Here is an 18,499-nt window from a genome sequence, read left to right on the forward strand (position 1 = left end):
GATGGCAGAGGGTGATAGCAGAGGGTGATTGCAGAGGGTGATGGCAGAGGGTGATGGCAGAGGGTGGTGGCAGAGGGTGGTGGGAGGGAGATGGCAGGGTGATGGGAGGGTGATGGGAGGGTGATGGGGGGGAGATGGGAGGGTGATGGGGCAGGGTGATGGGGCAGGGTGATGGGGCTGGGTGATGGCAGGGTGATGGCAGGGTGATGGGAGGGTGATGGCAGGGTGATGGAAGGGTGATGGCAGAGGGTGATGGCAGAGGGTGATGGCAGAGGGTGATGGCAGAGGGTGATGGCAGAGGGTGATGGCAGAGGGTGATGGCAGGGAATTAACATTAACGAATAACATTTGTAATGTAATAATTTGTAATAATTTGTAGTAATAGATATAATAATAATAACGAATTCTGCTCTGTTTCAATTCTGTTTCAATTTGCTGATATGCTTTGCAAACCTTTTTTTTTTTTTAATTTTAAAACTAATACAATTCGAACATGGAATACATACTGACACTGCACTTTCAGGTCTCCTACAAATCCTACCCTGTCGCCTCACCGTGGCGTAGGAGTGGCAATGGTCAATGGCATCGAATGTCATGGCTAGCAAAGACAGGGAGGTACACTTGATTTAAATTTGGAAATTTTTTTTTTTTTTTTTTTTGGCCACGGAACGGGCACCCACGTACGGGCACGTCCTAGTCTATCTATAATTCCAGTAATCTCTGTGTGTATGTGTGTGTGTATGTGTGTGTGTGTGTATGTATGTGTGTGTGTCGTTTGTCTGTGACCGCTGTTTCTCGACAACCACGGGTCCGATATACTTGAAACTTGCCAGGTATATTGCTGGGGACCCGAGGATGTGCCTTTTCAAGGTTTCATATTAATCGGACAAGTAGTTACCGAGCTATGGCGATTTATTTACCAAGCTCCGCAAGCCGTTCGCTTTGGACCAAACCATTTCATGTAAATAGAGGGGGGGGATTGTCACCGTACTCGCAAGCCGTTCGCTTTGGCTTTGCGAATGGACCAAACCATTTCATGTAAATAGAGGGGGGGGATTGTCACCGTACTCGCAAGCCGTTCGCTTTGGCTTTGCGAATGGACCAAACCATTTCATGTAAATAGAGGGGGGGGATATAATTTTAGATATATATATAGTACGGGCATGCCCTAGTATTCACAAAACACCGACGGGAGGGGGGGAGCCTCAAGTTCCAGGTCGTGCACGCGGTGCAAACAGAAAACGATTAATTACACACAAGTTTGCACTAATTGCAAACCAACACTAACTTAAAACACACAGTAACACATACACAATAAAATAACGAGTGGAAATTTGACAAAGACACGAATGGGAAAATACTTAAACTATGATGCCATGCAGAGGTCGAAGTCGCTTCCTCGCTCGAGGGACTGGAAGCGGGATGAAAGCTTTATCAAGGATTTTCCTGCACTTTGCACCTACCAATGTCCCTTCTATCCAGACAAACTTGGCAGTTCCTGCTGATGAAATGCAGCTTCATAACACGATGCTGCCACTACCATTCTTGAAGGTAGGTGGATGGTTTTGACTGGGTGATGTGCAGTGCTGGGCTTGCACCAGACATAACCTTTTGAATTTAGACCAAAACTTCAATTTTTATCTCGTCTGACCACAAAAGTTTTCTCCACATGCCTACAGTATCATTTAAGATGTTATTTTTTTTCACAAACTCCATACAAGATTTAAGCTGGGCCTTTTTCTGTAATGGCTTCTTTCTTGCCTCCTGTCCATAGAGACCAGCTTTTTTAAGGAAACAGGATATTGTTAATTGATGAACACTGACCCCCATCTCAGACATAGAGCAGATGTTTAAAAGTAATTGTTGGATTTACAGTGACATCCTGAATCCGTTTCCTGATTGCCCGGCTGCTGAGTTTGGATGGGCGACTTTATCTGGGTAGAGTCTGGGTGGTATGATATGTCTTCCACTTCTTAATGATGGATTTCACCATACTCAAAGGGATAATAAGTGACTTTGAAATATTCTTATAAACCTCTCCTGAATGGTGCTTCTCCACCACTTTATGTCTGAATTATTTGGAAAGCTCCTTGGTCTTCATGTTTGCATTGTTGGTTGACCAAATGAGTTACACCTTAAACTCCTTATATAATTGGGGAGCTTAATTTTTAAATTAAACCACTGATTACATACAGGTGAAATCTATATATATAAAACACAGTTTGTGTGTGTGTGTGTGCGTGTGCGTGTGTGTGTGTGTGTGTAATGTTACCGATAGACTCCTAAACGGAGAGGCTCACGTACTTGATATTTGGCACAGACATGGCCATTGAGCCTGGGAAGAACATGGCCGACCTAAAAATTTATTTCATAATATTTTTTTACCATATTTTAACCTCAGCGCGGAATATTATGACCGGAATCTGACCGCGAGCAGAGCAGCGCGCTGATTCGCTCAGAGTGATCACGTGATGTTTGTTGCCGCCATTAACTCAGTTCCGGTTCGCACATATTTCAGAGCGAAAAGCGATTGCGTTTTTGCCGGGTACTTCTGCATGATTAGCATTTAGCATGATTTAGCATGATTTAGCATAGATAGTAGCATGTTTCACATCGATTTTTTTTCAGCGAGCAGAAGTACCCGGCATTGTACGAATAATATATAGATAGTGCCGTGTAGGGCGGAGTGATGCCGCTGTGGGAGGGACCGAGCAAGGTCGCTGTGGGCGGGACCGAGCGAGGTCGCTGTGGGCGGGGCCGGGCGAGGTCGCTGTGGGCGGGACCGAGCGAGGTCGCTGTGGGCGGGACCGAGCGAGGTCGCTGTGGGCGGGGCCGAGCGAGGCAGCTATGGGCGGGGCCGAGAGAGGTCGCTGTGGGCGGGGCCGAGCGAGGTCTGCGTTAGTGCGTTGCCGTTGCCTGGTATAAAAAGATGGTGCTTGATGCTCTCTGCGTCAAGATATGGACTTGATGTCCGTATCTTTACAACAGACATTCCAATGATGATGATGATAAATGTAATACCACTCAAGGAAGGACCACAACTCAAGAGAGTGGAAAAAAACAATAAAATGAACAAAAATACGGGGAAGGAGAAGCAACCACTCAGAAGAATTACAGAAAATCATTTCCCTTAAATTTACCGTGTTCACCAACTAGCACGACCAGATACAGGACACCAAAATAATTTCCCTTACATATATCGTGTCCACCAACCAGCAAGACCATACCACTTACCTCTGGATCAAACTGTATTTCAAATATTCAAATGGTTTTTACATGCTGCCGTCTCCTAGCAACCGATGAAATTTTTCAAAAATATTGCAGTACATTAATTTTTTTATAATGTACCATATTTACGGCAGTATATTTATTTACGCCATGAGTAAGCAAGGAAAATTTCCAGCGTGCTGATTCGCTCATTCGCGCTCATTGATGACGATCACGATCACGATCACGTGATGACGTGATCAGAATGATGTTCGTGACGCGATCACGTGATGTTCCTTGCCGCCATAAACTCACAGCAAGTAGCATAGATTTTAGCATGATTAGCATTTAGCATGATTTAGCATGATTTAGCATAGATAGTAGCATGTTTCACATCGACTTTTTTTCAGCGAGGAATATTATACACGGATTCTGACCGGTGGCAGAGCAGCGTGCTGATTCGCTCAGAGCGATCACGTGATGTTCCATCTCCGCCGCCAGTTGGCTTCACTTTTCACGGAGTATGAGCGTTCTATATATTTTCAATTCAGTGCGCCCGACTCGCTCACGTACTTGATTTGTGGCATAGACATGGCCATTGGGCCTTCACGGTGTAATTTGTGCGAGGCTTTTGTCCGAGTGAGCTTGAGTCGAGAGGGCGAATGTACGGGTTGGGAATGTACGGGTCTCCCTTCCCCCACCCGGCAACGCTGGTACTGGAGGGCGTCACAGGATCGGTGAGTCTCCAAAATCCGCTTCGTGCTGTTGCGAAGATTCAGGACAATGTCGCGATTGTTGTGCTGCTCTCCGACCATGAGAACTGCAACGTCATTGTTGACTGGCCCTCCCCTTCCCTCCCCCTTCGTCCTCCCCTCCCCCTCCCCTTCTCCCCTCCCTCTCCCTTTTCCCCCTCCCTTTTCCCCTTCCCCCTCCCCCCCTCTCCTCCCCTCCTCCCCTCCCCTCCTCCCCCCCTCTCCTCCCCTCCCCCCTCCCCCTCCCCCCTCCCCCTCCCCCCTCACGTTTATACACGGAATGCCGGGTACTTCCCCCCCCTCTTCTCCCCTCCCCCCCCTCTCCTCCCCTCCCCCCCGTTCCCCTCCCCTCCTCTTCCCCCTCCCCTCCCCCGCCCGGCAATGCTGGGTACTTCTGCTAGTCTACTATACTTATTTTGTAACTTTTCAAACAAATAGTTTGTTCCTGAAGCGGTTTAGGGTTAATTACTTACGAAACTGAGAATCATCTGATTTTCTCTGTTAATCGAACTTATCACATTTCATCTGCAGCTTTATCGTTTTGGAGTAGTTTGTGAAGACTCTACATATTAAGTTTGATTTGAAAACATAACGAAAAAAGCTCAGGTGGCATCAAAATGTGAAAACTTTGGAATGAAATATTTTGCAGGCCACTGTAAGTGAGGTGATAAAATCCGATCTGTGTTAGCCCGCTCCAAATGGTTTAAAATGCATTGTGACCTTGTGGATGGACATCCCTGTACCAGCTTTTCACAGCCACAGCCACAAACATTAATTGAGTGAAAGGCAGTATCATGGGAGGATTGTTGCATGCAGCACCAGCATCTGTATTTTTGTAAAGCATGTGAAAATATAATTTTCACAAGAGCAACCCTCGTAATTTCTATAAGTTAAGTCTAATTGTTATGCTATAGAAAATGCCTGTTCTGCTTACCCAGGACTGAACCTATACGGTTGGTGTGGACAGGAACAGTATGATCCAGCCATCCTCCTCCAAAGGTGACTTCACGGAATCGAGCCAGGATTGTTGGGTGGGACAAAGTGATCAGTAGAATGCGCAAGGCCAGAGTTACGGTGCTGGGATGCAGGTGGCCTTGAAGAAAGAGCAATAGCCAGTCCAAACCCAGGACCTTGCTCAACTCCTCACAAGCTCTAAAACACATGAGTTGGGTGGAGATTGAGGAAAGGGGATTTGTGGTAGGGAGTAAAGTAATGAACGTTGGAACAAGTGGAGCAGCGGCTAATGCTATGATATATATTTCACCAGAATTTCAGTGATTTGTTGAAAACTCGACTTTAACATGTTGTGAGAGGCAAACTTTAGTGTCAAACCAGACTAGACCAAATCAACATGATTGCACTTTCTCTAAAGAGGTGTAGTACACGTCCTGTGAGCTGTCCAGTCTATGCCTTACACACTCAAATGGTAGACAGGTTCAATAAGAATGGCTCCTCACTCACTGTTGACTGAGGCCTGACTTCTCTCGAGGTGTTTGTAGGAGCTTTAGCAAGATACCAAGCAGGTGATTCCGTAACCAAACAGTCCAGGTATTCGCAGCAGAGCTGGAGTCCCTTTCTGATCCTGCCAGCAAAAAATAAATCATCCTAGTAAGATTTGATCATTCACTGAAGAGCATGTAAAGCATTGTTTGGCAGGTATTCAAAAATATATTGATTTCAGCATCAATATTGTAAGAAGAAACATGGATGAAAATAAATAAACAAATGAAGCAGGACATTACAATGTCAGAATAATGATATGACCATACCCTGACAATAAGCCTCTTCCTTTTGCAACTCAATCAGTTTCTCACTGGCGGGCCCAGCAGGAAGTGTGGCAGCCAAAAACTGGCCAAAACGTAACAAGTCCCCCTGCTTTGGGAAGCCCTGGAGAAGCAAGCTGAGGACTGAGCCAACAGCAATGGCCGTTGGTCGGCCCAGGCCTGGCTCAGGAAGCACGCACAGCAGCCGTGACACGAGGTTCAGCTCGAGCATGAGCCGAGTGTTGAGAGATGCCTCACTGGGATAGTGGAGAGAAATAAGACAATGTATTTGAACAATGACAAGAGGTCAATTATGACTTTTTTTTCAAGCGTTATTATACCGGCCAACTTTAAATAATGAAAATCAGAATGTGAGACTAATTTCAAGAAGCTCAATAAAAATAAAGAAAATGAATCCATATTTTAAAGTAATTTCTGGTGTTGCCAACATTATGGCGTTGTTGCACCAGGTTTCTACAGACCTTCATCTGTCCGAATGGTCAATATTAAATCACTTTTTATTTAAACCTTTAATCACTGGGATTTGTTAAATACCTGCAAGTTTTCTTTAGTTTATTTAGCTTCCTTCAACATTCCGCACTAGTTAGCCCATCCTCTTAGACTCAGCCTCTTAGACTCTTAGACTCATCCTCTTAGACAGTTGGACTCAGCAGGAGATGGGGCTTTGCGATCACTTCTGTGTGTGTGTCTGTCTGTGAGTGAGTGAGTGAGTGAGTGAGTGTGTGTGTGTGGCTGGGCGGCAGTGCATCTGTTTTTATCATTTGGGCTTTTGTTATCAAATTTTCAACAAATCTTTATTATGAGAATATGTATAAGACGTATAAATAATTTGGTCAAAATGTCAAAGGTCAATGTCACAAAATCGTCAATTTTCATCCAATTGACCTGAAATTTGAAGAATTTGCATACTGGGTCACTGGATTGGTTCACCAATCAAAAACTAGAAGCCAATTGTTTGCTTTTTTTAAGATCAAAAGGTCAAAGGTCAAGGTTTCATAAAATTGTCAATTTTCATCCGATTGACTTGAAATTTGAACAAAATTTGCATTGCATCTGTGGATTGGTTAACCAAAAATCAGAATGATCGATTTTGCCGTTTTGACATGTCAACGGTTTTCATGACATCAAGCTTGCTTATTTGTTGTTTTCATCAAGTTTGGTTTGAATACAAAGTGGACGCGGGCAGGCTTTGAATTACCTTTGTCATGAAACTGGAATATGATGAGGGGAAAAAATAGGATTTTTCTCGATAATCCTTGAGTTAGCAGATCGTATATGTTGGTCATTTTACATGTTTTCTCCAACCCTTTTATGTACTGAACCCTAATAATCTTAGCGATTACAAATCTATGACGGGATGGCAAGGTAGTTCAATGGCAGTGATTTATCCAGTGAGTTTTCCCTAACTTATTATAATGCTGCTACAAACTTCTGGCCTCATGCTTCCTGGGCAATGTTTGGAGAGAACATCAAGCGGGTTGTCCTGTCAGCATTTTCTTGTGAAAAATATTAATATTCCATGTTACATAAGAAAAAATGAGTTGACCAAAGAGAGTAGGCAACTTGTTATCTTGACCAAATTGTGAATTATTGACTCTTGATTGTACACGTGCACTGATGATCTGCAGAAACTGACCTTTTTAGTGCAGAAAACAAAACTTGTGGTGAACAGATAAGTGTGGCTAACAGACCTCCATACTATTACAGTGGGAGTATTAATGATATTCATTCCAAGAAACACCAACTACTGGGAATCTACTGGGAATGTGGAAAAAGGCACATATACCGACACCAAGAAGACAAAGCAAACCTTGCAAAATCAAGAAGTACTTTTTCCAAGCAATGCATAGCAGTCATAATTTTCACCTTAACTCCACCTACCCACTTCAAACTTATCTCCCCTTCCAACCAAATCACCTAAATATATTCCAATAACAATCGACATTGAAAACGAGATTATTTATGGATGGGAACAGGTATGATATTTTTCTCTCATTCTACCGACATTTTAAATGGACTTTTAAATGGAATCCTAACAAATGCCTTTTGAGCAATTGTGAAATTCAGATTCCCAGTGGCAAACAGCTGTCACCTCAGATAGAAGCTTTGGTGATGATTCCCTATATATTTTACATGTTTTTGACTGCCACTATTGCCAAGAAACAGTTTTAAGCATCGAAATGCGTCCTGTGATTAACATGTGAATTAATATTCCAAAGGTCATACATGTGTGATCTACAAAAGTCCCAAAACTTACCTCGACTCTGTGAGCAGTTCAACAAAATGCTCCAGTAAAGACAGATGCAGTTCATAGGGTGCATGCAGCCATACCTTCAGGCATAAATACATGGCTCAGAATCAGATGCCAACATGATCAAAATTTGGATGTCATGGACTCAATTTCAGATAATTACATCAATATGACTGAAAGCAGACGATTCTTTTCATAATTAGAAAAACATGACAATTGCTTAATGTATTCAACTTTCACCTTAATAAAACAACTCGTTTTGGACAAATCAATCAAATACTTCCTTTTACTACAACAAAGCAGAAAAACAGCTGACAAATGATAATAGCATTAATATTTTGGGATAAAAATAAATCATTTTCTGGCTTGAGGGGAGCATGGAACAATGAGGTGAAACCCAAAGTTAATTTAAAAAAAAAAAGGGAAAAAAAGGCATTTGGCACCTCTATGTAGAGTCCATATATGAGGGCGTATTGAAAACTACTTTTATTTTTCTCCAAAATAGGTAAGTAAAAATATTCGAATGAAACAAAGATAAATACTAACATTCATCATTATTCTACAATGGTGCATATATATTTATCAACATAATCTCCACTGTGGTCCACACATTTCTGCCAACATTCAATTAGTTTGGTGGTACCACTACGATAGAAATGTGCGTCCTCCAGACTTAACAAGCGATTCACATCGGCCTTGACATCATTGTCATCAGAAATATGTTATCAACAAAGGTGTTCCTTAAGTTTGGGGAAGAAATTAAAATCTGATGCAGCCAAGTCAGGGTTGGTGATCCTTTGTGGCGGTACTCCAATGACCATATATTACTCTCTCAGAATTAGTCAGGTTCACTATGTTTTTTCGTTCAAAATCATGGTAGATTAGCAAACCTATACATTTTTGGAAACGTTATTACATGGAAAATCTGAAAATCAATGTTTACATTTGCCAATTCCGACCAATTCGATTCGACCAATTCGACCAATCGACCAATTCCATTCGACCAATTCGACCATTCGACCAATCGCTTCGATCGACCATTCGACCATTCGACCAATTCGATCGATTCGATTCGATTCGATTCATCGAATTCGATTCGATCGACCATTCGACCAATTCGATTTGCCAATCAATTTGACCGACCTTTGCTTGTGTGGAACGGACTGTGAAAACGATGCGGACTATATTGTCGGATACGACACACAGGACAGTGATGACGAACTCTAAATGGCATATTCTGTAATCGTGTATGTTTGATGCCATTGACTGCCTGTGTATATTTTGTCATTGACTGCCTGTGTAGATGTGAAGTTATACTGACTGCATGTGTATATATGATTTTGCTGACTGCCTGTGTATGTTTGGTGATATGAATTATTGTGACACATTTTGATGTTATTAACTGCCTGTACAAAATGATAACATGTATTTGATTATGCAACTTATCGCAAATATAAAGACAGTATTTTGCAATTCAAAACCTTTGATTCGTGTCTTACCATTCCCCATAGCACTAATTTGATACTTTCATTGGATTCCTTGTCCCTGAAAATATAGGTTTAGTATATTTTTAAAAGTTTTTAGGGTAATTAGATGCAGAAATAGAACAAAATATGTATTTTACAGTGGCCATTTTGAAAATCCAAAATGGCCGCCATACAGGTATCTCTCCAAATGTAAACATTGATTTTTAGTTTCCTTATGCTATAACCTTTCCAAAAATGTATAGGTTTGCTAATCTACCATGATTTTGAACGAAATATAATTTATTGACATAGTGAACCTGACTAAATGGTAATGGGGCATCAAACTCCCATCTCCAGTCATCTCATCTCCAGTCAGTCATACCAACTGCCATCTCCAGTCAGTCATCCCAACTGTCATCTCCAGTCATCTCATCACCAGTCAATCATCCCAACTCTCATTTCCAATCATCTCATCACCAGTCAATCATCCCAACTTTCATCTCCAATCATCTCATCTCCAGTCAGTCATACCAACTCTCATCTCCAGTCATCTCATCTCCAGTCAATCTTCCCAACTCTCATCTCCAGTCATCTCATCACCAGTCAATCATCCCAACTCTCATCTCCAGTCATCTCATCTCCAGTCAATCTTCCCAACTCTCATCTCCAGTCATCTCATCACCAGTCAGTCATACCAACTCTCATCTCCAATCATCTCATCACCAGTCAATCATCCCAACTCTCATGTCCAGTCATCTCATCTCCAGTCAGTCATACCAACTCTCATCTCCAGTCAGCTCAACTCCAGTCAGTCATCCCATCTCTCATCTCCAGTCAGCTCATCCCAACTCTCGTCTCCAGCACTTCACACTTCACGGCACTGGCAATGTCGTGCTGCCCTCTGCCATCTTCACTAATGTAGCAATGAGACATCTCGTGTCAGAATCAGGAAACTTCGCACCCAGTGGCAGGAAGAACTATTGTTCAGACTGCACTTTGTTTCATTCAAATATCTTTACCTGTTGTGGAGGAAAAGAAAAGGAAACATCACTTTGCAACATGCCTCCGTACAATCCTTTTTTGTGGATTTAAGGCTCATTGAGTTGCTCTATATACAAGGATATACAAGGAACGTTCACACAGGAGGAGGCCATTTGGCTCATCATGTCTGTGCTGCACCAACCCCAGAATCCATCAGCCATCCACACACAAGCTGTCTACAAGTCCTATGTTCAACACTTGCAGTAATAACTAGAACAGCACTTGGTAGAGCGCATACCTCTGCCAGGCTGAACAGTTTACCACTGAACAGTTTTTTGTATCAGATAGGCTGGATATGTTCCAGACCTGAACCCAAATCGGATCGGCTTGTTCTTCTCACCTAACTAACATGTCCACCTAGTTTTGTCATAACTCGTCCACAACTTTTTAAAATATCATGCTATAAATCGTTTTTGGCCCCATCTCTCAATGGTGAAGAATAACTTAAAATATATATATATAAATTTCTCGTATCCAGATTTGGATCTTCATCGAAATCGAATCTATTCATCCTTGTCACACTCCCAGGCTGTACACCAAGTTTCTTCCGAATCCATTCATAACATTTTTAGACCGTGCTATATATCGGTTTTAGCACTGTCAATAGTGAAGAATCACTTTAAAAATTATCGGATCCGTTATGATAGTCACCAAAATAGCAATGTATTCCTTGTCACAAACACAACCCTGTCCACTAAGTTTCATCCAAATCTGTCCATAAATTTTGCAGATATCATGCATATCAGTCTGGAGAAAAAAGGTCTGAAGGTGAATATCGGAAAGACGAAGGTCATGGAAAGTGGTAAAGCATGTGGTGAGGTGGAAAGAACTGGGAAGTGGCCGTGTGCTGTGTGCAGGAAGGGTGTCGGAGTGAACTCCATTCAATGTACAATGTGCGCTGAGTGGGTTCATCAAAAATGTAGTGGTCTGAGAGGGTCATTGACCAGTGTGGCAGCTACATTCAAGTGTAAGGTGTGTACAGAGGGAGCTGCAGATTAAGGAAATGTTGAGTTGGATTTTGGAGATGGCGTGAAGCAGGAAGGTGTGAAAACATTTTGCTACCTAGGAGACATGCTGATTGCTGAATGGAGAAGGTGGATCAGACTCGGCAACGGTTGCTGGAGTGAGATGTGCATGAAAGAAGTTTCGGGAACTGAGTGGCGTACTGACGAGGAGGGGAGTGTCGTTGAAGCTAAAGGGAAAGGTGTATTGCTGCATGTGTGAGAAGTGTTATGATTTATGGGAGCGAGACATGGGTAATGAACGTAGAGCAGCAACGAAGGCTGGAAAGGGTGGAAATGCGAATGGTTCGGTGGATGTGTGGAGTATCGTTGAGAGAGAGGAAGACAAATGATGAATTGTGAAAGATGATGGGAATAGAGCATGTGATGGATGCTGTGAAGAGAAACAGGTTGAGATGGTTTGGTCATGTGTTGAGGAAGGATGAAAGTGACTGGTTGAGAAGAGTGATGGAAATGAATGTAGAAGGAAGTAGAGGACGGGGAAGACCGAGAAAGACTTGGCTAAATGTGGTGGAAGAAGAAATGCGGGCAAGGAGGTTAACAAGGGGAGATGCAGAAAATAGGCTAAAATGGAGAAGATTGTCATGGGACCCGCAAGGCTAACCCCTGCTATAGCAGGGAAAATGGCTTTAAAATGCCTGTTGTTGTTGTTGTTGTGTATTGTTGTGTATTGTTGTGTAAAATTGTGTAAAATGCCTGTTATGTATGCATATCGGTTTTGGCCCCATCTCTCAACGGTGAAGAATAACTTACAAAATTCTAGTATCAGGATCCAGACCTTCACCAAAATCTAATAATTTCGACCTTGTCACATTCATAACCTCTACATCAAATTTCGTCAAAATCTGTCAACAACTTTTTGAGATATCCTGTTAATAGACAGCCAAATAAACAGACAGACAGGGGTGAAAACAACCTCCCTCCACCTTTGGTGGCGGAGGTAATTACAAGGACATTAGAAGACAGTGGACAAATCAACACATTGCAGGGACTTTATAACTGACATTGTATCACCAAAGGCAAGCACTCAGATGCGATCACCAAACAATCCAACTTGTACCATAATTAAAACACTGATGTAAATGACTAATAGAAGACACACCTCAAGATCACAAAGGAGATCCTGGAAGGCAGTTGGACTAGGAATGAGGCTAGTTTCTCTTCCACTGTCCAAAGTTCCCACCAGGGAGAAAGCAAGGTGTAGAACATGGCTGTTCAGCAAAAACCGTTTGCGTTTTAGCAGCATAGCCAGGAGCTGCAAATAACATTATGGAACTGTGAGGGACAGCAATAAGTCAATGACACAACAATGATGTCAAAAAACTGTGAAAAGGAAGAAGTAAGTGGTTTATGAACAACCACTTGGCCCAACTCATGAGGAAAGGCTGTGTATGTATAAGGATTATAATGTAATTTTAAAAAGTTAACCGATTCGTATTAAAGAGTTCTCATTTTAGCGAGAGTTTCATGTGCTGGTGTGCAACCAGTCAGTGAAGAGGGATAAGGAATGTTCCTGTTCATCGCCTTTGTGAAATGCAGTCAAGCACACCCTAAATCATGCCTTTGATTACCAACTACCCGTCTGAAATTTCATGTGAAAATGAAATTCCAGCTACAATTACCTACCACCTTATACCACCTTATGGTGGCGTAAAATCACATTCTCACCATGTTGAATGAATATGACAATTTCAAAATAATTTGCACACTTTGTTGTTGTTAAACAATGATCTTAGGGCTAATGGAGGAACTTGTACTGACAACCTTCCATACTGAACTGACTACTGAACTAAACCTGTACTGACAACTGAACTTGTACTGACTACCTTCCATATATCAAGGAAGCGAGGAAATATCAGTGCGCTTGTATTTTAACACACTGTTATCAGCACGTTCAGTGTACTAATTCCAGCTCTTCCATGAGCCTCGACTATGTATACAAAAAAAAATGGATGGATAAGCACAGCAAACGGTGTTTGAAATTGGTAATGTAGCATATTGAGCCATGTTCTCAGATGGGAATGCCAAAAAGGCAAACCCGCCCTTGAAACATTTCAGAGCATGTGCTTTTCCTATGTACAAACACCTACATTTTCACCAATCAGAACCACTATGCACTCCTGAAGAAGAGTGATTCACATGCAAACCAGCCAGGACATTTGGCACACGTATGGAATATAGAGTACAACATTGAAATACCGGTACCGTTTCAACACGTGAACAGGATACAGTACAACGTTTTACAAATATCATGCAAGTGGTAAATTACATCAAGGCCCATACCCATTAAATTGCTTTGATGAAGATTTAAAAGAGGAACCATTGTGTCTGTTGTAAATGGATATTTTTCTTTTATTTTACCCAAGTAATCAGTAAGGATGTTGATGAGTAAAGCCAAGATATTTCCTTTTCGTATTTCACGAAAATTGGCCACATTATTGATGGAATAATTAAGAGGAAGCTTTTACAAAACTCACTCTATCAGGTTTGCACAATCTACCTTTCAGGATTCATCATCTTTGTGAGAAAGTGAATATCAAGGCAACATCTGCGCTCGCTTTAATTGGAAGCTACAAGAGAGCGTTCAAAACGTTATCGGAACAAAATGCTCATAATAGTCTGAGAAACACAAACGTTTATTTATCAATAAATAAACTTGCATGCATATATAGTAATGTGCAAAAGTTTGGGTTATTTTCACTTTTGTGGTGCTATTCCCCATTAAACATTTGTGAGAAGTTAGAAGTGTGCAATACAGGTAGAAAATAATTCAAATATCTGAGAAAGTCAATTTAATATCACAGTTACCACTAAGTATATAAAATAGATTAGGAAATTGAAAATGTTTAAAATTTTTGCTGTACATATATTATCCACAAAGAAAATATGCAGGAAATAGTTTGTGGATTTTTGTTTAGGAAATACTGTAATAACAAATTATTGAAGTAATCTACACCAGTTACATTGATGTGAATTACAAGAAACCACAATAAAAAGTTGTAAATTAGTGAATATGTGAAATTAGTTTTCATCAGCTTGTTCCCTTGTTTGAAAGTCTATATTTGGGTTAGGAATGGCGCCAAGGAAGCAACTTTCAAAAGAACAGCGTGCAACGAGCCAAACTCTGTGAGACGAAGGGCACAATATGAAGAAAATAGCAGAAAAGCTTAAGATCTCCGACATGGTGTGAGGTACACTTTGAAATGCGTGAAAGAAACTGGCTTTGTCCAAGACAAGAAAAGGCCAGAAAGACCCAGAAGAACCCCTCAAAGCAAGATAAGCACTTGAAGTTTCTCTGCTTATGCAATAGAAGAAAATCAAGTCAGCAGCTGACAAATGAAATGAGAGCAGATTTGAACATTAACATCTCATCCAGCACTGTGCACAGAAGGTTGATTGCAGCAAGTATCCATGGCCAAATTGCAGCAAAAAAAAAAAACATGGCTGAGACCACACAATGAGATGAAAAAATGTAATTTGCTAGGGGACACCAACATTGGGTGACTGTACAATGGAATCGTGCGATGAATCGAAGTTTGAACTTTTTGGATCGAAGAGACGCCAGTTCATGCGCCGAAGACATGTTGGACATTACGACATGCAATCTTTGCAACATACTGCTAAACACAGGAGGAGGCTCTGCGACTGTCTGGGATGTATCTCAGCTTTTAGTGTAGGAACCCCTGTCCAAATCAATAGGATGTGAACAAAAGAAAAGTGCAAGCAGATACTGCAGCAACATGCAGTTCCTCGTGGATATCGTTTAATCGGAAGAGGATTCATGATCCAACAAGAGAATGATCCAAAAACACTTCCGGTATAGTAAAACAGTATTTTGGAGAACAAGGTTAGAGCTAGTGTGCTTCAACTGTTAAAATGGTCACCCCAGAGTCCAGCCATGTGTCTCATTGAGGCCATATTGGATTATCTCTAAACAGAGAAAAACAAGAAGAACCCAACTCACCCTACAGAACTATGACGGGATATTTTCCACAATATTCCTGTAAGAGTGCTTCAGTCGTACACAGGAAGCATGGGTAAAGTGTGATGCACTCAAGAAGGCAAAGGGCAGACATTATTTGAGTTATTCCAATATCATTGTAACAAGCATTCTGAGTATTGCGCTGCAATACATGTCCCCTACCGGCAGTCTGTCGTCCGGAAAACTGTTAGGGAAATTACCAAGGGTTATTTACCCACAGGTTCTGAAATCTGAATCGTTCCCAATCGCTAATTACCTCAGGACGGGCTCACCTGTGATTCACACGCGGGCCTTCGATTTATACACCTTGCAGACAGGTCAGCAGAAGCACAAGAAAATAAGTTGTTGATAAAGAACCTTTCGAGTCGCTAAATATCAGTAATTTATTATATTTTCCGGTTCACGATCAATGATCGATGTGTATATATATGTTGCTCGGCTTGGCCCCACCCCTCCGCTGTGTCGCGCTTTTGACATTCGCAGACGAGGCTGAGGGTGCGCGGTGCGGCTTGAGGAGAACTCTAGAATAAACAAGAGATATCCATTTTTAAAATATTTTCGTTTAATTAATGATATCTGCCAAACCACGTGCCCTATCGCAAATTCCAAAAGGACATTTTAGTAGACCAATATGCTGAACAGATCTGTGAAGTTTCCCCTCGATTGGATCAAAAATGAGGGAGGAGCTAGGTTTTAAAGGTTCATGCTTAAAAACGTCATAACTCTGAAACCATGTGACGCATGACGTCATGCTCGCTGACTTTTTTGTTCGTCATGGGTATGCGATTCCGCCTGTAAAGTTTGGCCTCGATCTGTTCAGCCGTTGCAGAGAAAAAGGGGTTTTCGTGTTTTCACGAAAAACAATATGGCGGCCGAACCACGTGACCTGTGACGTCATAATTACCATTATAATATTCTACAGACCGAGTCCCCCCTACGGTGAAAATTTGATCTCAATCAGTCCAATTATTGCAGAGAAAATGGTTTTTAAAGGAAATTAAAACTTAAAATGGCACTGAGTTAAGGATCATCAGAATTATCAGAATTCCCAAATAAAAGTTCAAAGTGCCATAACTTTGTCAAAAATGATCGAAACGTCGTGAAGTTCGAACTTGATCTGTAACTTATCATGAGGAAACCATGTACCAAGTTTGAAATCATTAGCATTAATAGTTTAGAAAAAAAGTCCGGAAAACTGTTCTTTGCGTGACGGACTGACAGACTGGCGGACTGACAGACGGACAGACGGCGTGCAAACCTATCGTACCCTCCGGTGTACACCGGTAGGGGACTAATAACCCAAACTTTTGCACAGAGCTGGAATTATTCAATGAAGATTTTTCTTCATAAAAAAATCTTTTCTACTTCTTTAATGGCGACAATTATTCCCACATTATTGTGGGATTGGCCAAGGGAAACTTGACCCAATAATTTTACAAACCAGCTGTACAGGCCTGATATTTCAACTAAGATTAGGGCAGGAATTTGTAATTTGTTCATGGTTCCGGCGATAGCTCGCCTACTTGTCATGAAGGACACCATGTGATCTTTAACGTCCACCAACTAATGCCAGCACACGGGACGCAAGTTTAATGTCCATCCAAGGGACGATGCACACATTGATATATCACCCTGCCTGTGAAACACCAGGATGACAGTTTATAGCTGGGCCGGGGGAAGTGTGATACCTCTACGGCCTATGCCACCCTGTCAGCCATTTCTTCAAAATTATATTCTTATACATTGGAAAATAAAAAGCAATGGTGTATCCTCGACTATTGTGGGCATCTTGCATAGCTTCATCAGCTCTTCAAGTATGTGTGACCATATGAGGTGACTTTATTTCTTACCTGATACCCTCGTATCCTCTCCATCTCTTTGCTAGCCAATTCATTGCTTTTGACAATGCAAACAAGTGCTTTCACAGCAGCATACAGGCCCTCCACATCCGAGGCTATGGCAACAAGGCCCAATATTGCTGCTGCACCACCCACATATTGCAGTGCTGTGGCCACCGAACGAGGCACAAAGCTTCTTACTCCTAAATAAAGAAACAAAGATGCTCAGGTTGTGGGTGTTTCAGAGAAAAAAAAAATACCAATGAATTCTACTGATCCCTCACTACTTTGGTAAATATATACTGGTGAAAAAACATGACAAAAACTCACCTAAATAACCCACAATGGCAGCACCAATGGTCCTTGCAGGACCACTGAGGTGACACGCAGAGTTGAAGATGAGACGAACTGGCGTGGCATTGTCATGAGCCTGCAGACCAAGCTGGAGAAAAAAAAGAAAAGAGATGAGAAATGAGATATAAAAGATAGACACAGACAGACAGACAAGCAGGCAGGCAAAGATTATTTTTTTTCCTGGGCACAAAATATTCCACAACTCGATACAATCGTTTCCACTACTCAATGCAAATCTTTCAATATGTCTGCCAATGGCAGATTTAAGGAGGGAAATAATGGTGACTTTCACCACCAGACCCCCTAGACCCCCACCCCAACCAAGTACTCTTTTTCCCTGATCCTTTGCAGAACATCATTGGCTTCAAATTGAGGTTGGTAAAAAATAAAACTTGAACCATCTCAAAGAATAATGCTATTGGCGCATGGACGGCAACCAGCTGAATGAGTAAACCATGCTTGGTCAACAAGCAGACCCATGGGTCGGCGCGAGAATCATCACTGGTCCAGAGCATAAATGTAGTATGCCTGATGATTCATTTTGTGCGTGTTATTAACAGTATACTGTTGACATGATGGAGGCATATGGATTTGCAGTGTGTGCAGCTTTTGTTTGCATGCACAGTCGAGGCTCGGGGAAGAGCTACAATTAGTACACTGAACAGATGAAGACACGACAAGACAAAATAAACAGTTGAGAGGGTGGGGGGGGGGGGGGGGGGGGAAACACCAACAGCAGAGTTGAAGACCAAGGCAGAGGAAGACTTACAAAAACAATTGGTTTGGGGAGGAATGAGGTGCA

General features: G+C 41.9%; 1 protein-coding gene across 1 annotated transcript in view; it reads right to left on the minus strand.

Moving 5' to 3' along the window:
* Nucleotides 1–18,499, minus strand: part of WDFY3 (WD repeat and FYVE domain containing 3) — a 303,904-nt gene that overhangs the window by 77,208 nt on the left and 208,197 nt on the right. Inside the window, exons 23-29 of the mRNA XM_078775265.1 lie at nucleotides 17,674–17,785; nucleotides 17,356–17,546; nucleotides 12,626–12,778; nucleotides 8,001–8,074; nucleotides 5,729–5,979; nucleotides 5,421–5,541; nucleotides 4,894–5,111 (exon numbers count right to left, since the gene is read on the minus strand). Of these exons, the coding sequence (XP_078631391.1) occupies nucleotides 4,894–5,111; nucleotides 5,421–5,541; nucleotides 5,729–5,979; nucleotides 8,001–8,074; nucleotides 12,626–12,778; nucleotides 17,356–17,546; nucleotides 17,674–17,785 (1,120 nt within the window). The remainder of the gene's footprint in view (nucleotides 1–4,893; nucleotides 5,112–5,420; nucleotides 5,542–5,728; nucleotides 5,980–8,000; nucleotides 8,075–12,625; nucleotides 12,779–17,355; nucleotides 17,547–17,673; nucleotides 17,786–18,499) is intronic.

This window comes from Myxine glutinosa, chromosome 4 (genome assembly GCF_964187855.1).
Source record: "Myxine glutinosa chromosome 4, kmMyxGlut1.1, whole genome shotgun sequence".
In the NCBI taxonomy this organism is placed as follows: domain Eukaryota; kingdom Metazoa; phylum Chordata; class Myxini; order Myxiniformes; family Myxinidae; genus Myxine; species Myxine glutinosa.